At 35.7% G+C, this 25,190-nt stretch overlaps 1 protein-coding gene across 1 annotated transcript in view; it reads right to left on the bottom strand.

Annotated features, from left to right (window-relative positions):
- Window positions 1-12,272: 12,272 nt before the first annotated feature.
- Window positions 12,273-25,190, bottom strand: part of LOC150098404 (cyclin-dependent kinase 9-like) — a 77,587-nt gene continuing 64,669 nt past the window's right edge. The window contains exon 7 of the mRNA XM_090405197.1: window positions 12,273-12,560. Coding sequence (XP_090261323.1) covers window positions 12,273-12,560 — 288 coding nt within the window. The remainder of the gene's footprint in view (window positions 12,561-25,190) is intronic.

Here is a 25,190-nt window from a genome sequence, read left to right as displayed (position 1 = left end):
ATAAATATATTACATAGACTGCTCATACTTCATTCACTGACATAATAAATGCACTTGTTTTTCTTGCCTGTACAGTATAGTGGCTGTTGGGGAGGGTGTGTTGTTTACTGCTGCAAGTGAGTTACTATCTCCCGACGTGAACATATTTAAGCTTTATTTCATGCGCGAGGTATATGCGAAACTTTTTAATTTCTTTTTTTGAAAAGTAAAATCAGGGATGCGGATTATATTTGAGTAAATACAGTATTTCAACTATGGAAAAGTACATTGGTACCTTCTTTAAAAGGAAAAATAGCTGATGACTGATAATACAGGAGTTTGTAATGAAAGTTTGTGTGTAGTTTTTGAAGAGAGAGAGAGAGAAAGAGAGAGGTCTGTAACGAATCAACAGAAACACAGAATTTCCATCAGTTGCAATGCGATAATATTAATACGCTGAACGAAAAGAAAGATTTGCTGACTTGCTGGACACTCGACCAGTGGATCGCATTCAAAGGTAAATACAATTGTTATTTTGTATAGGGACCCGGAACTTATTCGTTTAGAATTTAACCACTGGTACCAGTGGAGATTGAACTACCCACTCAGTCTCCAAAAGTTAGATAGGGCTAAAACGGCATCGCCTACTCCCTATAAGGGCATAAAAAGGAGTTAGCTGATTTTTTATTTTTTATTTTTAGCTGATCAGAAGGTTAGGAAAAAATATAGCACTCCGTGTTCAGTATTTCTAGTATACAAAAGGGAAAATTTCTATTCACTTTAGTTGAAAAAAAAAAAACCTCTGATGTCTTCCCAATGGGAGTTAGCGAGACCATTTAAAATGGTCTTGGAATGGTCATCAGGGAACAAAATAAGGGTGAAAGCTAGCTTGGGCAGCTAGCTCCACCATTAATCAAACAAAGTATAGCTGATCCAAAACTTTTAGCAATTTTTAATTTTCACCTGGGGTGGACAACTGTTGCATCACGTGCTCCCTTACCCTAACATAATATATATTATTGTGAAATAATATGAGTTGTTGGTTTTTTTTTTTTTTAAGTTTACTGGATTCCAGGAGAAAAAACGCTTGGCCATACCAGACATTGACTAACTCAGAAATCAATCAAAGGAAGGCTTAGAGAAAGTTGCTCTAGTCGCCGATTAGAATCGATCTTAGGACAGTCCTTTTGGTGTCCTAGCACTTTGGATGCATAGTGATAGGACTAAAATGGTTGTTGTCATGTGGAATTCCCCCAATTTTCCTCATCCATCCCTTAGGACCAGCTGAGCCCCTCCCAATGAGGGATTTTTTAAGTATGTATTTTTCACTGTAGATTCGTGTGTGTTCATGGGCCAGTTTGTCTGTTCTGAGGGTGCGAAAACCAGTTTCAAGGCGAAAAACCCTCAACCTCTGAATGAGACCTGCTAACTCACCTTTAGTCAAAACTGAACAGTACAACTGAATGGGCAAAACTAATTGATTTCTCAGAATTAAATGGGGACTTATGTGCAATGAACATATTCAATGATCACTGACGAGTTTATTTGAAAAATTGCATTGCAAAATTCCCCATCTAATTCTGAAAAATCAACAAGACAATATTTTCGCCCATTTGGTTGTACACTCACTCCTACTTATGTGTTTATTAATATATATAAAATCTTGCTGAAAGAGACAATAGTCAGTTCCGTAGAAACACCACAAAACATGAAGTACTGCACCCAGACACATTCACCTCTGAAGTACACTGCATGGAAAGAAGTCAACAGACACATATGTGGAAATTTCCACATGGGAATTTTAGACCATTTTCTTCCTATAGGCATGTAATAAGGTCTGCGGCTGTTTTGGAGAAGATTCCCTTTGACCTCATCCAGTGCTCCAGGTGATCCCACAGATGTTCAGTAGGGTTGACATCAGGGCTCTGTGTCAGGCATCAAGTGTGGTGACATTCATGTCCCTAAACCATGCAGTTACAGCAGCAGCCTTATGATACAGTGCCAAATTTATCCCGAACACCCTGTATATATACAGGGTGTTCGGGATAAATTTGACAGTTTCATAAGGAAAAAGAAAATCTTCTTTGTATCTATTAAATTTAATGAATTGACAAAAAAACATTACAGGCAGAGTTAATTACAATACTATCAACAAGATTTACTCAAAATAACCACCATTAGCATCGATCACAGCTTCAATTCTGCTTCGGAACCTCGAACAAGCTGATGCTACAGTCTCCCTGGGAAGGGCCGCAAAAACTGTTTTAATTTTATCCATTAACTGGGCTTTTGTATTACTGGAAGTGCGATTGGTGTCTTTTTCAACTGCGCCCCATACAAAATAATCCATGGGGTTAAGGTCTGGGGAGTTTGGAGGCCAAACATTTGGACTGGTGAAGTCGTAGAAATTTTCAGACAACCATTTTTGACTTTTCCCAGAGGTGTGGCAAGGGGCCGAATCCTGCTGCCATACATACGGCCTACCATTGGCTACCCTTGTTATCCAGGGCTTGACTACAGTTAGCAACTCCACGAACAAAGCCCGAATTCCAATGCCAGGGTTCTTCAACACCTGTTCCTGCAGATTTGCGAGGAATTCTGCTGTACGAACGCAATCAGATCGTCTGCTAGGGATCTTTCTTCTTGCTACATCCTCGTAGTCACCATTGCAAGTCTCTAGTTCATGCCTGATTGTTTTTACTGTATTCAGGGAGCATTGGGCAGCAGTCGTAATATCCTTATTTTGATGGCGGGCACGAATCATCATGATACAAGTTATTCTCTTCCATGATTCAGGTGGGTTCCAGCTATCCATCCTTTCTGACATCTTGTATATGAATGAAGAAGGGTCCAAACTTTTAAATGAAGAGAAGTGTGTGTTAATACATGTAACTTACGGAAAAATATAATTAATTATAAATATGTCAAATTTATCCCGAACACCCTGTGTATATATATATATATATATATATGTTAAAGATACCAAGCTATTTTAAACCTGGACTTTAAACCTCTTAGACTTACATTACGTATTCTAAATACGTAATGTAAGTCTAAGTGACGCATAAAGTAGTGCAAGTCTAGGCAACTCGTAGTAAAGGTGGAATAAGCTTTGATCACTATTCTTAATATTTACCCTTAATGCAAAGCCCATCTCCTTGAGGAGATATATGATGCTATGCACTAGGCAAGGGGCCACTACCTAGACCAGTTTCCCTTTGTTTAAGTGTGGGGATACCATTCCAAAAACTCGTAAAATCACCCAATAATGAGCAACCCACAGGATCAGAAAGTCAGAAACATTCATTTGCCCATCTGGAAGGGTAACAGCAACAGTTGCGCCTCAGTTAACTTCACAGGCTACAGCATTGCCATTCATTACCCCCCAATCAGGCACTGCGTGACAGCAACAGCCAAGCCTCAGTTAAAACTTCACGGGTTACAGCATTGCCATTCATCACCCAAGCTACCAACCTGTGTTGACCTTTATTGAGGTCTCATCAATGGGAGCCAGGCTTAGAAATATCAAGATTAAGTAATATAGAGCTTATAAGTATTTTACCAAAACAAGTTACCATAAGGTGCTTTGACCTTATTAAATAAAAATCTCAGGATGAGAGATAGATGTCGAAAATTCTTTTACCTTGGGTATAATATATGTTAAAGATGCCAAGCTATTTTTATATATATACACACTGTGTATATATATGTATATATATATATATATATATATATATATATATATACAGTGTGATATATATATATGTATATATATATATATATATACACACACACACACACACACAGTGATATATATATACATACATACAGTGATATATATATATATATATATATTAAGGCCTATGTAGCTCAGTGGATGTGGCGCTTGCACACCAGAGCGCTTGGCCACAGAAGGAAGACTTTGTTTTGAGTCTAGTCAGCGACTAGAGGAAATTTTTCTAAACCTTTTTTCGACAATATATTCCCGCGTTAGTCGATCTCTGGCATGGGTAAGCGGGTTTTTCCTCCTGGAAACTCGGGTTTTTCGTCCTGTAAACTCAAGAAAATCGACCGTAGAACCCACATTATTTCAGACATTAAATATATTGTGTTAGGGTTAGGGACCACGAGATGGTGACACATTTGAGCCGTCTCTCTTCACTGCGTACCGCTTAATTAGTGATAGCTTTGGGCCATCTGTCTCTGATTGGGTACCAGTGGAGATTGAACTGCCCACTCAGTCTCCAAAAGTTAGATAGGGCTAAATGGCCTTGCCTACTCCCGTATACGGGAATAAAAAGGCGTTAGTTGATTTTTTATTTTACCAAAACAAGTTACCAAAAGGTGCTTTGACCTTATTAAATAAAAATCTCAGGATGAGAGATAGATGCAACACGTGACCACAAGTTGACTAGTGCAAGTCTAGGCAACTTGTAGTAAAGGTGGAATAAGCTCTGATCACTATTCTTAATATTTACCACCTTTTATTTCACCTTTACGAGTTGCCTAGACTTGCACTACGTGCAGGCACAAACTTGACTTATTTGTCTGTTTGCTTACTTGGGAAATGGAGTAAAACCAGATTAAAAATAGCTTGGTCTTTAACATATATTATACCCAAGGTAAAAAACTTTCTACATCTATCTCTCATCTTGAGATTTTTATTTAATAAGGTCAAAGCACCTTTTGGTAAAATACTTATATGCTCTGTATTACTTAACCTTGGTGTTTCTAAGCCTGGTTCCCACTGATGAGACCTCAATAAAGGTTGAAACCGATCTGGGTAGTGGCCCCTTGCCTTTAATGCATAGCATCATACATCTCCTCAAGGAGATGGGCTTTGCATTAATGGTAAATATTAAGAATAGTGATCAGAGCTTATTCCATCTTTACCATGCATTGCCTAGACTTGCATTACTTTATGGGTCACTTAGACTTACACTACGTGCAGGCGCAAACTTGACTTATTTGTCTTTTCCTTAGGAAAATACTAAGGAAAGTGATTGGAGCTTACTCCGCCTTTACCACGAGTTGCCTCAGACTTGAACTATGTTCAGCCACAAACTTCTATATATATATATTCTTAATCAGTTTTTGTACAGATCAAGTGGTATAGAGATGAATCCTGGGTCACCTATTAAATATTTCAAACTTCAATGAATTAAAGTAAAATTTAAAAACAACAAAATATCATTTTTTGTCGACTTGGAAGAACGACAGGTCTGGCTCCCACTGACGTGACCTCAAAAAAGGTCGAAACCGGTCGGAAGCTTAGGTGATGAATGGCAATGCTATAGCCCATGAAGTTTTAACTGACGCTCGGCTGTTGCTGTCACCCAGGTCCTGGGTGGGGGTAATGAATGGCAATGCTGTAGCCTGTGAAGTTAACTGAGGCACGGCTGTTGTTGTTACCCCTCAGATGAGATATAGGCAAATGAACGGCTCTGCTCGGTGGTGGGGTGAGCCTGCTACAGTGTAGAGCCAACCAGTTCTGAGAGTGCTTCTCAGTGGCAAGATGAGCCTGTTACTGAGGGGAACAACACTGAGTTTTTGGAGTTTGACCTGTACTTGAACATTCAAAAAAGGTCAAAACCAGTCTAGGTAGTGACCCTTCCCATAATGCATAGCATTATACATGTCCACAAGGAGATGTGCTTTGCATTATGGGATACTAAGGCAAGTGATGTGAAGTCTTAGCTTCCTTATGTGAGTTGCCCCAGTCCTGAATACACTTCAGGCGCAAACTTTATTTGCTTACACTTGGATAAAGGATTAAACCAAGTACATAATTTCTTAGTATCTTTAATTTATAGTATAACCTATAACCAAGTGAAAAAACTTCCAGCCTGTACCAATTTGCATCCTATTGCTCTCACTCAGGACATTTCTAAAGTAATGGAGAAACTCTTGAACCATAAACTTCACTACATAGAAATCTCACAACTAATAAATAATTAGTTGCTAGTGTATGCTGGTATGGATTATATCACTGTCAGTCAACAGGGAAGCTCCTTACTAACATCACTCACTGCCTTTGTGCAAAGGCAGTGAGTGATATTAAGTGTCAATAACAGAACTGTAAAGATATCAATAACAGTTTCTGATGAGTCTAACTGAAGGCTTAAGTAGTTTTCAACTTACATTTTGCCATCTCACTTTTGGAACTGGATTACCAGGTTTCTCTCCATCTGCACATTATATGCGATGGTGGATGAAAATGATAGGGCTTGATTCTTTTCCACAATTCTCTTCCTTCTGAATGTAAATTATTTTCCACTTGATTGCAAATCCAATCTGAATTTGCTGATGACAGTACATTACACTTTGCATTTAACAAACCGTACACTACACAAATTACCCAAAGCTGTCAAATGTTTACTTCCAGAAACCTACATTTGTCTTTATTCTGTTCTTCAGTGGGGTTTTGATTAACCTTGTTAACTTCAATGCAATGTTCTTTTCAGATCAATCCTGTGGTATACAATCCAAAAATGAAAAGAACAGAAATTCCTTCATGACAGCCTTTCTGACAATGCACTTGAAATGTGTCACAGGACTGAGTGGAAAGGGGCCCCCCCCCTCGTCTTACATTGGACCAAAACCTGGATGAATGTAACAAGGAAACCTGTGAAATGCTTATCCATCAATCCAATCTTAACAAAAATGACAGCTTCCTGGTATCATGCAGGAAGCAATGATACTAGAAAGAATAGACATTTAATTTGATAATGCTGTAGCATAGACTTCCGTGGAGTTAGGACATATTAGAAATGTTTTTGCCAGTATTATTCCACATGAAAGAACCAAAAAATAATTTTTATTGATCACTACTAGTTTTGTGGAAATTGTTTCACATCATCAGGAGAAATATGTAATTAAACTAAAAACAGGTTTTAACAGGTAACATACACAATGAAATAAACACAAATTACACAATAACCATGGTAATAAACTTTAATGAAAGTACAGATATTGCATACTGAAAATAACAGTACAAAATCAGTGTAGAAACAAGCAAATCAAAGAAAAGGAATACAGCAATCAGTTTACCAATTAAAAATGGTTGCTGTGAGCTAGAAATTAAAATTAAAATTATTGATTGAACACAAGTGGGGTGGGAAGAGATGTTAGAGAGTAGGCATAAAAAAGTCAGTAATAATCAGACGTGTGAGGATCACATAAAGCGTAGGCTAGAAAGGTGATATAAAATAGCACCTTAAAACAAGAAAAAGTGCAGTACAAGAAGAAGTGGGGGCAGTCAGGACAAATATGATTGAAGAGAATTCTGCTGTGTGCCTCAAGCAGGAAAGGGATTAATTATGGAAAGGCAAGACAGGTGAACAGTTAGGGTAGTAAAGTGACCATGGCAAATGATGTGGAATAATTTGAGTACTTTATCAGGACATATTATACTGGTGTAATGCAGTGCAACAGGAAAGCAAGAGGGGAGGGGAAATCAGAGGTAAAAGAATAAGGGTATCGACTACTGATGGACACAGGATTCTTTATGAAGATCAGCATGGTTGCACTTGCAATTTTTGATAAGATGACAAATGTGTTGGGCAAGGGAGATTCATACAATGATTTTTTTTTTTATAATCAAGACAAGTCCTAATAAGCTATCATGCACAGCTAGAGCAGGCTTTTACAAACATCCCTGCCAAGAGATTCAAACCCACAACCTGTTGGTTGGAGAGCAGGTATGCTATCCACTTGGCCAACCAGAACCAGGCTGGCCTTATCAAAAGCATTTGCTAGATTTCCACAAGACAGGTTGGTGTACAGCTGCAAAGGATAGTGATAATAAATTATTTAGATGGATTAGCGACTATATGGTGGAGATGGTGATGGATAAGTGGGATAAGGTGTAGAAGATAGATTGGAGACTAGATCTGTGAATGTTACAAGCAAGTCATTTATTATGTTATGGAAAGCAAAAATGAAAGTAACCAGTGGTATGCCACAGGGGTTCTGTTCTTGGTCTCCTGCTTTAATTTGTGTTAATGATATTTCACATTGACTGGGAAACTTCAGTTTTTATTTTTATTTTTAAATATTTCTCTCACATATAAGAGGTACAAGAACTTATATCACATCAGTGTTCTGTGCACGATGCATATAAAGATTGAGAAAGAAGAAATTTGACATTTTTCTTAGGAGCAGGAGACTGAAGTTGTATTGGGAAGGCTGCTCCAGAGGGCACTGCTATGTGAGGATAAGGAGAAGCAGGTTTAATGTGCTTACAGCTGTACTGAAAACAGATGTTAGGCAGCTGCTTCTGTTTTAAAAGGCCCAACAGTAAATGAAGAAATGATGTCTGCCAGCTCACTGAAGCAATCTGTAGAAGAGACAAAGAGCTGAAACACGGCATCTGCAAGATAGTAGTTGAACTGAGTGGTTCAAGTGATGAAACATTATGAGTCTGTGAGAGAAGGGTCATCTATCAGCCGAACAGCTCTCCACTAGACAGCATTAAGAATTTTTAGGGAGGTTTTAGGTGCACCACCTCAAATGTGTGAAGAGCATTCTAAGAATAGGGGGATTTATGATTTATATAGGGTTAGTAGCTGAGAGGGTGAAAAATAGTTTTTTGAGCAGAAAGTAATGACTAGTTTTTTAGAGGCTCAGGAAACTATTGATGTGACATTTTATGCCAGGAGAGGCTAGAGGTAAAAGGATCCGATTGCTAAAGACAGATCTGATCCTGTCTAATGATGTGCGTATTACTGAGGGCAAGGAAAGGTAAGCTGAAATCCACTTTTGTAACAGAAAAGGCAGGACTGTTTTTTGGTGTCATCAAGAATTTATCTGGGTTTATCCAGACGAGGTTATCCTTGTCCCCACTAAAGATGCTATGAAGATCAGTGTTTAAGGTACTGGTTGCAGATGATCTTAATGCTTGGGATGTCTGAGAACCACATGGGTTGTCAAAATAGGATGCATGACATGTGCTGTCATTGGCAAAGCCGTGAATAGCACATGATTAAGAGTAGGCTATTTATGGTGACGAGTGAAAGTAGATCATTTATGTATAACAGAAAGAGGGTGATGAATGGAGCCTTATGGCATAGCTCAAAGAGAGGGTGCAGTCCAGCATGATATGCAGTGAATGATGAAAACTGGCTAGTTATCCAATTCAAGTGGTAGATAAACTGAAGGAATGCAGTTTGCAAAGCAGACCTTGATGCCAAATGTGATCCAAAGCCATGGAAATGTTAAGGGCAAAAGCACATGTTTCTCTGAATCTTTCCATGGCACATGTCCAGTGATAAGTGATGTAGGCTAAGAGATCAGACATGAATCTGAACTGGCAGAACCATACTGGTGGTTGCTGATCAACTGGTTTGTTTCTAAGTAGTGAAGTTGACTGTTGATAACATTCTTCATTGTTTTGGAAGGGACTGATGTGATGCAATTGGTCAGTAGTCAGACAGTGGGCTTTTATCTCTCATTTTCTGGAATGGGATGGATGTGTGCTTGCTTCCATGTGTTGAGATACATGTCAGCCAAGTATAGAAGAAATGACAGAGAACAGGTGTTAGCTCTGGAGCACAATGCTTAAATGCAACTGGAGAGATGTGATTGGGATCAAGTTTTTTTAGATTTGGAGTGATGGTTGATAGTGGACAGCAGTTTAGAGGGCATACTGAAAAGACTACAAGTTTTTACTGCTTCTATAATGAGTACATTGACAAGTAGAGATAAGGAGGTAGTTTGCCACTACACAAAACATTTATCGGACCACAGATGGACCACCGTGTGCAAATTTAGTCACCTAGTTTTTATTGTGATGTGAAACATTGAAGTGGGTCCAGGGACAAAAGACAATATCAGGACTCCAGAAAGTTGGTCTCCATAACTCATATTCCAGAGTCCCAATACTACTGCCTTGGTGAAGATTTTATGATGAACACAGAGTGGAAGGCAAGGCTATGCAAAAATGTGGTTAAGAGATATGTGAAGAGTAATTTTTTTTTTTTTACATGGCAAGTGAGCAGAACACATCAACAAAATGCATTGTGAATGCAGGAAAGTCTAAGGAGTTTAGGGTTCGTTATGTGGACTGCCCACAATGAATCTGCTGACTACATGAAGGATACTGTAATAATTTTAATCCAATGCTTAAAATGAAATCTTAAGGAAATGCAAAAAACAGTTTATTTTGTATTGCAATTAGTGCCAGGACTGCATTGTATGTATAGAGACACAACAAAAATGTTTGCCCACTTGCCTGTTGGTGAGTTGATTCTGCAAATTGATGAGTAGCTACACACTGGACAAAACAGAATATTTTTAATTTATAAAAAATAACTTCCTGAACAAATCTTTTTTTAACTTTAAGAAAACACAGATGCAGTACTACTGATATATCATTTAAAAAATCAGAAGTGGAGGAGTCTTGAGCAAATACTTTTTTTTTTTTACATATATAAGTGTTATATTTATCCATTTGTTGTGGCAGTTTCATGATACATAAAAGTGATAGAAGTATATGCTATCTTGTGTATGTGTATATAAAAGTGATAGAAGTATATGCTATCTTGTGTATGTGTATAAAAACAGCAAGATAGACAATCTAAGTATTGTAAGTAGCAAGTAGCTCATTATAAAAGCCTAACCCTTTGTAAAAGGCCTCTGATCTACTGAGAGCTTCAAATTTTTATTAAACACAATTTAATGAATATTAAAAAATTCAGCTTCAACAAAAGAAGACATTGAAATTCAGCTTCAACAAAAGAGGATATTGAAATTCACTTACCAACTATAGTAATATGATACAAATCTTGCAAAAGTTAAAAAAATTTTTAATTTTTCTGATAACAATACAACATATTTTCAAATATATCATATATCATATATTGATATATGATATATTCACTCACCAACTATAGTAATATGATACAAATCTTGCAAAAGCTAAAAAAATATTTTAATTTTTCTGATAACAATACAACATATTTTCAAATATATCACAGCATCATTCTGAAATGATATCAAGATCCAACAAAGAAATGTTGCAATATTAGAAGAGATGGCAGGAATTAATTCATTTACTTATTACGTTTCTCTTCCATATAAAACAATCATTATTATGAAAATTTGCTAATAAATAGAAATTCACTTGATATTGAAATTCACTCACCAACTATAGTAATATGATACAAATCTTGCAAAAGCTAAAAAAAATTTTAATTTTTCTGATAACAATACAACATATTTTCAAATATATCACAGCATTATTTTGAAATGATATCAAGATCCAACAAAGAAATGTTGCAATATTAGAAGAGATGGCAAGAATTAATTCATTTACTTATGTTTCTCTTCCATATAAAACAATCATTTATGAAAATTTGCTAATAAATAGCAAATAAATTTCAAAAAATAATATTTTTAAAGATCCCTCCCTATCTTTACAAATATACATAATGACTATTTAGTGACAAAATAACTGTACATAAATTTACACAATGACTCAGCACCTTTGAGGAACAATTAAAACATAGCATTGATGTTCTCATCTCTCTCTCTCTCTAATATATATTACAAAAAAACATCATCTTAATAACTACCTAGCTGCATCAGTTACTATAAGTACTGTTATTATATAATATTAATAAAAATTACATAATTATTAAATGCATATTTACTTATACACAAATAAAATAAAAATAAATAAATAACATTCTTTTACTATAATGCCATTACAGAATTTAGGAAACAGTTCATTTAAGATTTTACAGAAAATTTTTAAAAAAGTAGCTTGTTTTGCATATCAAAAAAATAAAGCTATTCATAATTAAAAATAATTTGAAAGAATACTGCAAAATATATATATTTACATTTTGCTAGCAATTAACATATATACCAAAATTTAATATTTACATTAATAATCGGTTTAATATTTATATTATGACTTTACATGCTTGTTATCTTGAAGGTAACTAGATTATGAGAAATGTTTTTCAGAAGTTATATTCCATTTAATGGCATATTCCCTGAGCTTTTTTAAGGTTTTAATAGTTTGCACATGCTGTTACTAGCATTTTACTTATTAGAAAACAAAAAACTTCATTATCAACATTTTTTTTTCGTATATGAAAAACATTCATATGACATACTTAAATAAACTCAATCACATTTAAATTTAATATGGGTTTATTTTACATTGTAAATCCATCGATCAAACGTAAACAAAAATATTAAAAATCACATATATTAACAAGCTTATAAATATTTAAGTTTGAAGAATGGTAACAAAAGATATTAACACTATAACCCAGAAATTCTATTCAAAATACACGGTCATGATATTGTCCATCATTTGCAATATTTGATACTCTGGGTGGAACTATCTGTTTCTGGAAATGGGCTCCTGGCAGATCTTTTCTTCTCTGTTGTGCTGTATATTCAAACATAGATTTGGTATGTTGAGATAAGGTTCTTGTCAAATCACATGGCATAGGGTCTGTCCAAAAAAAGTCATGATTAAGAGCATGATCGCTATCAATCCTCATCTTGGGATCCAAAACCAACATTTTATCAACCAAGTCAAGAGCATGAGGATCCCTCATGAAACCCTACAAGTATACAAAATAAACATAGTTTTTAATATATTTTCAATTATGTATCAAGCTATTGTTATTATAACTTAGGACAAATGAACTAATAGCTGATTATTAATTTATACTGTCTCAATATGTCAGGACTAGAGTTATAGTTTAAATTAAGAGAACCAAAAATTGTAGAACTTGACAGATAAGAAGCAGAAAGAGATCAGACAAATGTTTAAGTCAGTGAGGTAGTTTTATTAAATTTATACAGAGGGAGATTATTCAGAGAGCGGAGAAAGAGAGATGATATCTTAATTGTCTCTCTTCTGCAAAGAGAATAAGAAATAGATTTTTTGCATGAGAAGTAGTGAGTGAGTGGACTGAATTGTGGAGATTGTCTGGAATTACAACCAAAGCAAGTAAAGCTATGAGGCCAGTGTACTATATTTCTTAATTGTACATGCATGTCTTTCTGGCCAGTAGGTTCTTTGCATCTTATGTTAGATGGGAAGTGAACTCCAGCCTTCCCAACTAAAGTGCACTGTCATTATTGACTGAACTATAGAGATTTCCTAAGTTTAAGATGAAATGTAGCTTGAAAAAGTTCTGTGTTTGGTATGTAGCGCAGGGTCTCCTGATTATATAAAAATAAATAAAAAAATACATTAAAGTTAGCATTTTACTAATCATTGTTACTTTTTCTTGCAATTGAGTGGAAATCATGAAGACAAAAACAAATGTGTCGTTAGACCAACTGCTATACTTATAAATAAGAAAAGTAACCCTCTAAATTAAGGTTCATCAGGAATAGCTGTATAATTATTATTATTAACATCTGACCTCCATGCAGTCAGACTCATTGTTGGAGATACACACTATTGAAACACAATGCTCATCCGACCATGCTTTAAACTGATTCAACGTGTCTACATTCACAACACACTCAGGCAATGCATTCCACTCACCAACTCATTGAATCTCTATGAAAAGAACCTGCTCCTCACTCATCTTTAAACATCCTTCTTATACAGTTTCCAGCAATGGCCCCTTGTTCTACTTCCCCTCTCCCATTCTATGAACCTTCCATGTCAACCTGATAACCCCTGACTAGCTTATATGCCTCAATCATATCCCCCCCTCTTTGTCCTATTGATGAGGCTAAGCAGTTTACATTCTCTCAATCTATCCTTGTACTGCACATTCCAAATACCACTGACCACCTTTGTGAATCTTCTCTGGACCCTTTCCAACATATCCTTGTCACCATGAAAAGCCCAGTGACCAAATCTGTGCAATAATCCAGATGAGGCCAGATCAAGGCCATATACAGTGGCATCATAACCGCTCTATTTCTGCAGGTCAGGTCCTCTGCATCATGGTCATTATCTGATGTGAGGTCTTCACAACTTGTGTAATGTTTCTCCTGAATTTCAGTTCCTTGTCCAACATCACTCCTAGATCTTTCATTCCCTCTACTTCCTTTAAAGTTTTCCCACCAAGTGTATACTTTGCATCCCATCATTCTTACCAAATCTCAAAACCTTACACTTTGCAACACTGAACTGACAGTTCCACTTACCTGTCCATTCATGCAATCTATTTAAGTCCTCTTATAAGGTCATAACATCTGCTTGACTCTGCATTGTTTTCCCAAGTTTTGCATCATCTGCAAACTCCAACATATCACCATTTAAACCCATCTGAATATCACTAATATACAAATTAAACAACAATGATCTCAAAACTGACCCCCCCCCCTCTGGTACCCATCACTAGTAATCTTTGTCTTTCAGGATACTGCATCCCCATATACAACTTGCAGATACCTATCTGACAGCCAGTCGCAGATCCAACTCAGAAGTCTGTTATCCAATCCCATCTATTTCAATTTATTTAAGAGCCTGTCGTGTGGCAGTCTATCAAAAGCCTTTGCAAAATCTAAGTACACCACTGTATATGCATCTCCTCTATCCAAGGTAATTGTCACCTTGTTATAGAATATAAGCAAGTTAGTGAAACATGATCTCCCCTTAACAAACCCATGCTGATAACCACAGAGAATACTGCTGTTATCAACCCATTTCTGTATCTTACCTCTCACCAATCTCTCCAGTACCTTCACCACAACTCCAGATATACAGATTGGTCTATAATTTGAAGCTACAGCCTTATCACCACCTTTATGCAGTGGAACAATTTTACTCTCCTTCCACTCTCTTGGAATCTATGCTGTTGCAAGCCTTTTATTAAACAGGCATGCCAATTCCCTGGAACATTCCCTTAAGATGCATGGTGATATGTCATTGAATCCTATCATCTTATTGAAATCAAGTTTATTTATTTCCTCAAATACCTCCTGCTCACTCACAATTAAGCCATCCTCTCCTATGTCCTCTACACTTAAGTTTCTCATGATTCCATCCTGTTCAGGATGAAACACCTTTATAAACTGATCACTGAATACCTCAATAATGTCTTCTACAGCAGTTACCATTCTACCACTTTCATCCATTAACTTCATCTTATCGTGATCATTCTTCCTTCAACTTGCCACGTATCTAAAGAACTCTCTAGGGTTTTTCTTTGTCTGATTTGTCATGTCAATTTCTGCTCATATTCTACTTTTGAGAAGAACAAGGTCACGAACCTCATCACAAGAAAACCTGATCAGTGGACAGAACCTAAAGATAAGAGGACTGTAATGAAGATAAGTATTAATTAATGTAGTTCCACTTTTAATTTTTTATCATTTTTATTTTATTTAAATTTTTAAAAAAGTTTGTTAATTTTTTAATGTAAATTTTACTCTTTCCCTTATTAGAGATCAGGCTAGTGTAAATAGTTAAAATATCAGTTATACCACAATTTATTTGTGTATTGTCATGTACCTTGTGTTAATTCATATATATATATATATATATTCCTGATAATGACCTTAATATAGAGGTCAAAATATCAAGGGTTAAATTTCTTCTTTGTAAGTAAAGCAATTGCTCCAATGAACGTTTTTTGTCTCCATAATTTTTATACAATGAATGTTGACCACTGTGTAATTCTGAGAGAAATTTTTCTTGCTATGTAGCAGAACTCTTACGAATTTCCTTTGGCTGGATCAGCTAATTTCCTCTATAATCTGTGTTTGTTTTCTGTGCTATGCTTAGTCAATCCTCTTATCTGAGCTTAATACTACTTGTGAGTATGCTAATCAACTTTCTCATTATATACCCTCCACAATAAGTAGAAAGGAAATGTTAGTTTATTTAATGGAATCATTACAAAACACAAGAATAATAAGAAAATATTCCTTGTGTTGTCTGTTACACATTTTAACCTGGTCACACTGTTAACTCAATTGTTGTTGCTGTTTGTGTACTGTGACTGACAAACCGTTTTTGTGCTCTGAAGATGCTGGATATGATACCAGCGAAATATCAACAAATAAGTTAAATAAATATTAACTTATCTTATGTTGTGAATTAATACTATTACCCTCCAGAACATTTTTTAAAAAAATGTTAAGGCTTCTGTGTATTGCTGCTATGCATTCATCTAACTCCAACCTGATTTATCCTCCTGATTGAGGGTATACAATCTGATACTGGTTCCTTCAAACACCACTTGACCATCTCTCACACTACTAACATCCTTGACATGCAGATTCTTATGTAATAGCATTGCTCCAAGCTGACTTCTAATCTTGTTTTATCAATTTTCCTGTAAACCCACAAATACCCCTTTTTTTTTTTTAAATGAAATATCTATATTTGGCAATCTCCCAGGGTCAAGAGTGATCACTCTGAATCCCAATCATTGGCAATATGGCTATCTTAGTTACTGAAAAATACTCTGATGATTTTGATTGTGTGGATCACAACAGACTGGAATGTGATGAGATCTATGAGCATCTAATTCTCTTGATTAGAGAGCTATATGACAATCAAGAAGCTTCAGTAAAAATAGTCTTTGGAGAAACAAGATAGTGTTCAAGTAGAAAAAACAGCGTAGTATGGTTGCATACCGTTGCCCTATCTTTTTAATATTTATAGTGAATATATTATGAGAATAGCTGATGTAGACAAAGACCTAACAGGAATTAAGATTGGTGGCAGAAAAATAAATAATTTAAGATATGCAGATGATACAACCCTCATAGCAAAAGGAAGAAATGGAGTGGTTGGTATTGTTGGTTAAGAAAGAAAACAAAAAAGCTGGGCTTAATTTAAAGATCAGCAAAACAAAAGTGACGGCTTCTGGCAATTTGAATAAACTTATGACTGAGGGAGATAAAATAGAGATGGTTTAAAGTTATGATTACTTTTAACTGGGTCTAGAATAAGAAATGATGGTCAATATGAAGATGAAATTAAAAGAGGGATAGCCATGGAGGAAAAAAGTTATGTTAAACCTGACAAAAATTATGAAAGATAGAGATGTTAAGTTAAATAAATATTAACTGTTTTTTTTTTATTATTCTTGTGTTGTGAATTAATACTGTTACCCTCTAGAACATAAAAGTTAGAATTGTCAAAGAAATGGTATTTCCAGTAGCGATGTATGGATGTGAAATCTGGATCATTAAGAAGAAAGACAAAGTGAATTGATTCGTTTGAATTATGGGCATGGAGGAGGCTATTAAGAATACCATGGACCGCAAGAATGACTAATAAGGTTTTTGAAAGTATAAAACTGAATGCTCCTTGGAGGCGATGATCACTAAACATAGGTTAATGTACTTTGCACATTATGCAAGCAGATGAATCATTAAAAAAGGAAGATTATTGGGGAAGATTCAAGGCATGAGAAGGAGAGAAAGCCTGCAAAAGAGTTGGATGGAACACAAAGGAACCAACTTGAATTTACAACTGCTTAAAAGAAATGCCAAGAAATTGAGTAAGATAGAGAGCCTTTGTTCACAAGGTCACCAAGAGTTGGAAATGACTGGATGGTACATAACAATTGCATAAATTCCATTTTTGTTCCTTGTGCCCTTTCATCTTTCTAATCCACTGTAGATCTCCCGTATTTGAAGTCCCTCATAATTATTCACCCTCACTCTGAGCAATCCACTGCTAGATGGAGAGGATGTTCCTCTCCATCCAATAGTATACAGCAAAGCTCTCCTACCTACATACTCTTAAGTATTTATCCACACATTTTAAGCTACATATCAGACACCTAAATACATTTTTGAAGAACTCAGCTCATTTTGTAGAAAAGCTGGCTGTCATTCAAGTCACTCCTTCAGATAATTTTGCCAGTTCAAGTAAAAGAACCAGCAGATATTCTTGTGGGCCTCTTTCCATCAGACATCACATGTCTAATCTGCCTCTGCCTACAACTTCCATCTTTACCTGGAAAGGAAAATTTAATTTGCCAGCAATGAGTTCTCTGCTGTCACCTCCATTCAAAAATTTATTTATGGATAAATTTGAGAATGAAATCATGGCATTAGCAACCCTAAAACATATATTTGTTGGCAATATGTAAATGATATTTTTATTGTCTGGAAATGCATTTTTAAGAGCTTAGAAGACTTAGTAAATTTCCTGAATAATCATCACTCCAAGATTAAGTTTATGTTGAGGATTGAGCAGGACAATAAACTATAATTTCTGTTTGGTGGAGGCATTGAGTCAGATGTCTACAAAAAACTAACTCAAACAGAGTCTAACCAGCTCATTTACCTCAACAAAAGATAGGGCTTTAAGGATTATTAATAACAATGAAACAAAAAGGAAAGAAGAAATTGCTATTGTTCAACCAATTCCTTCTAAATAGCTATTCAAGTTTATTAAACTGTTATCCTCAGGTAACTGGTTCTTGCATCTCCAGGAATTAATCACAAAGGCATCATTTCTTTACCTTATATAGGTGAAACAACAAGACAGCATATCTTTTAAGAACAGTTACCATCAACTACCTTTAACCCATTCTGTGCATCTTACACAATTTCCTATGTTAATCTCAAGACAATGTTCCATAAGAGAGGTAGAGTTTTGAAATCTAAGAAAGAGCAAGTAAGAGACGTGGAACATAAAAGGAAAGAGAAAGTGGCCTTGCCGCATGTCTTCTCTGAACATCAAAATATGGATTGGCCATCTGCTTCCATGCCATACTTAGAAAACAACCTTTTTTTTTTCGAGAAGGTTTAAGGAGTCTTTTTAAGTGGTTCATCCACGTGGCACCTTGAAGAAACCAGGGCATAATACTTCATGACATCTGGAAAAATCTCTTATTCATTTGTTTATCATACAAGACCTCTGTCATGCTAGTAACTACCTATGGACTTTATTCAACAATACACAAACAGTGCATGATGTATCTAATGACTTGTGTGATTAACTAATATATTATTCATTTTCTTCATTTAAAAACAAAGGGTGTTAAGATCTTTTTGTATGGTCTCCAGTTCTTTGTGTTTTTCCTGATGATAACAAGGTCAGCTAATTGGACACTAATTGGTAAGGCCGATATACCGGATAGTAATACTTTGGATTTATTTGAAGAAATAAAACTAATTCTTGGTTTTGAGTCAAGCGTAAATTTCTACCTGTTACAATATGAACAGAACCAATCATATTAGTGTGCAAGCAATAGAAATCAAACTAGAATTAGAGTTATTATTATTATTTCATGTCTCCAAACAGTCATAAACCACACTGTGAGAAGTCTCCTTACATGTCACTGAACTCACTACTAATTCTGGTGAAGTACTCCACTAACCCATCACTCTTCTCATTCCCTTATTCACACACCTTACAAAACCTTTAGGAATGATCTTGAGTTTTCTTAACATCTGCTGCTCTATGCAAGATCCATACATCTATTCTCACCATCTTGTCTGAACCATATCCATTTCTTTACTTCCTATCTGAAAAAATCTGCAAATCACATTCTCTCAACAAACCATTCTCACAGCCAACATTCCATAGTGCTAAGATAATCTTATTCCCCTCACCTAAGATTATTTCAGCACTGTGGACCTTCTCAAGCATTTCCTTATCTACTCAACACTGTGAACCTTCTCTAGTGTTTCCTTATCTACCAGATATCCAGTGACAAGATCTCTGGACAGTAATTCACATATTGCTGAATTAGTATTTTATCCTGTAATCCTAAGCGGCATTCCTGCATTGCAACAATTCTCTGATTTCATCACTTTTGCACTGAGTTCCCTTAAATTTAACTTCCTATCTGCTATCAGTCCCAAATCTTGCTGCCCTGTAATTTGAAGCATAGCTTCACTAGCTATGCTTCAAATATTGCTCTATGCAATATTTGAAGCATAACTATTTGAATATTTGATATAATATGCCTCACTAAGATGCACACATACACAACTAGTTTTAACATTTTCATTCCAGAATGTGTCTTGTACTGGGTTGTGTGTTAAGGTCTGTTTAATCATTAATCTCATTATGTCTAAATTTATAAATCAAAAGTTTACAAAGATTATTCTTCTTCTTATCAAGGATTAGGCATTTGCCTGTTCTGGTTTTATTGATCTTTCCATCTCGCAGTCCTTTCCCCTTTGGTCTATATCTACTTCTTTTGGTAGCCAATATTTTTCCATTCTATACATACCAGCCACAATTAGAAACCTTTATGCAGATGTACATAAATGTCATTTACACAGCATATATACCACAAAATACTTGGTCACCAGCATCACCACATATGCTGCTGATTAGTAATCGTCAACAGTGTTGGTCACAATGGTAAAAACAAGGATATTTTGGAGTTTGATAAAGGGCTTGTTGTTGATGCCTGTCTGGCTGGAGCCATGATTCTGTAAACAGCAGAGCTGACTGGTTTCCCAAAAAGTGAGCTATCCTGAATGTTTAATCAGTGGGAAAATAACCCTTATTGCTTGTCTAAGAGGAGTAACAGTGATCCTAAGAGTCTGTCAGGAACGAGATCAGCATTGTCTGAGAGGGCTTGTACGGACAAACAGAACTTCCTATGTGCAGCAATTGACCAAAACATTTAATGAAAGCTGTTCCTGACCCATGTCTCACTGAACTATGCACAGGGAATTGAAGACAATTGATATTGATATTGAAAAAGCAAAACGTCTGTCTACAGTGGTGTCAGGAACACTGTGACTGGACACTGAAAAAAATTCCTGTGGTCCAACGGTAGGCAGAGAGCTTGCTTTTTTTTAAAATTATTATTAGTTTTTTTTTAATGTTGAGCCCATACGCGAGAGGTTGGTTGATCAACCGATAGTACGTTAGTACCGTATATGGGTAGTGGGTTGGGAAAGGAGAAACTTGCTTACATTTGATTTAAAAAAAAAAAAAACGCTAATGCCTTTTTGTTCCCGTACAGGGAGTAGGCAAGGCCGTTTTTTTAGCCCTATCTAACTTTTGGAGACTGAGTGGGCAGTTCAATCTCCACTGGTAGCCAGAGCCAGCTCTACCGACAGTGCAACGCATGCATTTGTACGGGGTGGCAATTTTTTTGGGGGGGCGGCCAAAATGAAAGTGAATAAAATGAAGATGTGGAATAAATAATAATAATAATAATAATATTGCATAAGATCGCAGTTTTTATAGCAAGTTGACCAGTGACTTATTATGCCCATGACGCTGTTTCTATTTCCGACAATCCATCGACCAATGATACTCGCGTAATGCTCTTCGGTAATCGAAGCTATGTGAGTCATTCTTCGCTTACTCTCTTTCCCTCTCGCCTCTCCTCTTTATTCCTTGCACATGCAACAATGGAGTCTGCAATAAAACTGTATTTAAAAGTTCATTATGCGATATTATATTTTCATCTTGTGCTTGTTGACTAACTATGAATTGAATTTCCCACTGTTAGCTGGTGTTAAATTCTGAATGAGAAGAATTATAATATAATAGTATCTCATTCAGAGTTTAATAATCTGCCATTCCCAAGGCCAATTTTGTTCATCAGAATAAATGTTAGAATATTACCTACTGTTGAGTGTCACTATTTTGTATAATATATTGTAATATATGTGTAAAAACTTGTAGTTGTTAGTTGTATTAATCATGCTAATTCTTAGTATTGGGTATGCATACATTGTGAACTAAACATGGGAACTTCAAACTAAATCCGATTATATGAATTACTGCCTAAGGCAAGACACACGTACTAGAAAACAAGTCATATACGAAGTAATTGAAATTTTCACTGGAGTCCTTCTCTTAAAGTAACGGCCGTCGAATAATCTCCAGAACGTTTCACTTGTTTTTGAGCACATATTAAGGAAAGTTGATTTTGCTCAGTGTTAGTGACTGTTACAGTGATAAGATTTTTTTTGAGTTTTATGTAAATTAGTAGTTAGTACAGTGTTTTGACCTCCATTAATTACTAAATAATACCATACTACTAATAATATTTTATTGTAGGGTTTAAAACAATTTTAATATTCAAATAGATTACAATGTCTGATAAAAGAAAAAACTATCAGGTGCAGAATATCGCAAATGGAAACTGGAAAAAGAACGTGATATTCAAAAACATAGCGGGACTTTACTTAAATATCTAAAAACCGAATCAGCTGATGTAGGGCAGGAGGAAATAAGTACATGTACCGAAACCAATGATTCTGAGCTCATGGCAAGTACTTCTAACTCGGATCCCAGTAACATAGACATTGCAAGGAATCTCGAAAATGAGACTGATATGACAATTTCTGAATCTAGAGATTTAAGTGATGAACTTGATAGGTGCACTGATTCAGCTAGATGGAATCCTTCTTTAAGCCGAAAGACTGGAAATCGTAAAAAAGGGCCCACCAGAGAAACCAAACAGTGATTTCATTTTTCCGCGCAGCTCTAATGGTAGGAAATTTTCATTAAATTTTTACACCAGGGAACTAAGCAATGGAGAACATATTAATCGATCATGGTTAGTGTATTCAAAAGAAAAAGATTCTGCATTTTGTTTCTGCTGTAAGTTGTTTACCTGTAATATAATGTCATTCACTACTGATGGGTATAATGATTGGGGTCATTTGTATGTGTATCTTAATGAACACGAGAAATCCAAAAACCACTTGGAGTCCCATAAAAAGTGGATTGAATTATCGTCCAGGCTTAAATTAGAACAGACAATTGATTCAATGCAGCAAAAGTTATTAAATTCAGAAATTCGGCACTGGAGGAGCATAATAGAACGCCTAATTGCTGTTGTCCAGTTCTTGGGTCAACAATACTTACCATTTCGTGGAACATCTGATAATTTATATGACCCTAATAATGGAAATTTTTTACAGCTTGTTGAACTGATTGCCAGATTTGACAGTGCTATGTCTGAACATTTAATGAGAGTAGCTTGTGGTTCACCCCAACATTATCTTGGGAAAAATATTTAAAATGAATTGATTGCTCTCCTCTCTGGAACCATAAAAAACAAATAATTTCTATGGTTGAGAAAGCTAAATAATACAGCATAGTTGCAGACTGTACTCCCGATGTAAGTCACATTGAACAATTAACATTAATTGTAAGATTTGTTAATATGGATCCAACTGATATCAACATTCATGAACATTTTCTTGGTTTCATTCCTGTAGAAGCCACTACAGGCTCAGCGTTAACCGAATGTATCGTAAGAAAATTATCAGACATGAATATTCCAATCGCAAACATGCATGGCCAGGGTTATGACAATGGATCGAACATGAAAGGAAAGCATTCAAGAGTTCAACAACGCATTAGGGACTTAAACCCAAGAGCTTTTTTATATCCCTTGCTGTTCTCATTCTCTCAACTTGGTGGTCAATGATGCCGCAATGTCATCTAGAGAAGGGATTTCATTTTTTGAAATGGTTCAGAAATTGTATGTGTTTTTCTCAGCGTCAACGCTGCGTTGGGGAATCCTTGAGACACATATTACAACCCTAACGCCCAAGCCATTAAGTACAACTTGCTGGGAATCTAGAATTGACGCTATTCGTCCTTTAAGATACTATATTGAGGAGTTTTATTATGCACTGATAGAAATTGCTGATGATGAGTCAGTAGACAAAATGGCGAGACACGAAGCTGAAACCCTTGCTCTAAAACTTAGAGACTTTAAATTTTTATGTTGTCTGGTTATATGGCACTATGTTTTAAATGAAATTAATGTTGCAAGTAAACTGTTGCAAAGCATAAAGATGGAATTGTCTAGCGCCATAACAACATTGGGTAATGTTCTCAAAAGTCTTAAGAATCTCAGAAATGATAAATCATTTCAAAATTTTCTTGTCGATGCTACAACATTAGCTGAGAAAGTCGAAGCTGATGCTGATTTGAAACTAACATTCGAAAGTACCAGATTGCATCAGCAGAAAAAGCAACATGATTATGAAGCAAGAGAAGAACCTATTTTAGATCCCAAAACAAAATTCAAAGTTGAGTTTTTCTTTTTTATTATTGACGTTGCAACTAATTCTATTGAAGAAAGGTTCGAGCAATACAAACATCACAGTTCACATTTTTATATAACATCTCTAAATTAAAATCTGAGACGACAAATGAGCTCTTAGACAATTGTAAAACCTAGAAGCCGTTTTAACACATGAAGAAAATAGAGACATCGATGCAATTGAGCTATGTGATGAACTGAAAGTAGTCTCCAAATTAGTACCAGAAAATATGCCACCAATTGAAGTTTTTCGTTTTATTGTTGAAAATAACTTTGCTCCGAATGTCGCTGTCGCCCTAAGAATATTACTGACATTGCCTGTGATGGTTGCAAGTGGTGAGCGTAGTTTCTCAAAACTGAATCTTATTAAAATTTATTTATGTTCAACAATGGCTGAAACTAGATTGGAAGGTCTTGCCATGATTTCAATTGAACATGAAATTGGTCAGAAATTAGATAATGCAGATCTAATTTCTGATTTTGCAAATATGAAAGCAAGAAAAATGTATTTTTAATCAGTAGATACTAAAAACAATATAAATTCTAATTAAAATAATGTGAAAATAGTGCTAAAACTATAACGTGTACATTCTATAGTTAAGTATAACTCAACAGTTCACCACTGTACAAGTGAAGACCATTCCATATATGTAAGTAATAAATTATTACTACATTTCATGTAATTGTCAATTGATGAAGTCGATGGTTTATTTTATGAATATGCAGTATTTTAATCACTTTATCAGTGCATTATTATTAATGGTACTATATTTAAAATTAATGGTCATGAAGCTAATGTTGAACATGATAGTTTTCAAAATTCCAAAAGTTAATTTGAGGTTGGTGCTGGGGCAGCAAGTAATGGATTGCATTGGGCGACAAAAATTCTAGAGCCGGCCCTGCTGGTAGCCAATCAGAGATAGCTGGCCCACGGCTATCACTAATTAATTGGCATGCAGTGAAGAAGGCGGCTAGTAAGTGCTGCCATTGATTTAAAGCATGTATATTGTATTCCTTGGCAAATACATCGGGGGGAAGACTGTTCCTCAGTACAGCAGTGGCAGGAATGGAGGAGGAGGAAAAATACTTGTTCTCTGGATTTCAAGGTGTACTGTGAAAGGATGTTGGGCAGCAGCTGTACATGTTCCAGCAGGCTTAATACTGAGTGAGGAAATTATTGATGCTATTTCAGATGAACATTTGTTGTGGAAATATTTATAGAATCATAAGTTGTAGAGACAAATCGTCTGTGTGAAAGTGGGGGAAGCGAGT

The sequence above is a fragment of the Typopeltis vanoorti genome, chromosome 15 (genome assembly GCF_054136105.1).
Source record: "Typopeltis vanoorti isolate ZY-2024b chromosome 15, IOZ_Tvanoo_1.0, whole genome shotgun sequence".
NCBI lineage: Eukaryota > Metazoa > Arthropoda > Arachnida > Uropygi > Thelyphonidae > Typopeltis > Typopeltis vanoorti.
This window is presented reverse-complemented; position numbering and strand designations above follow the sequence as displayed.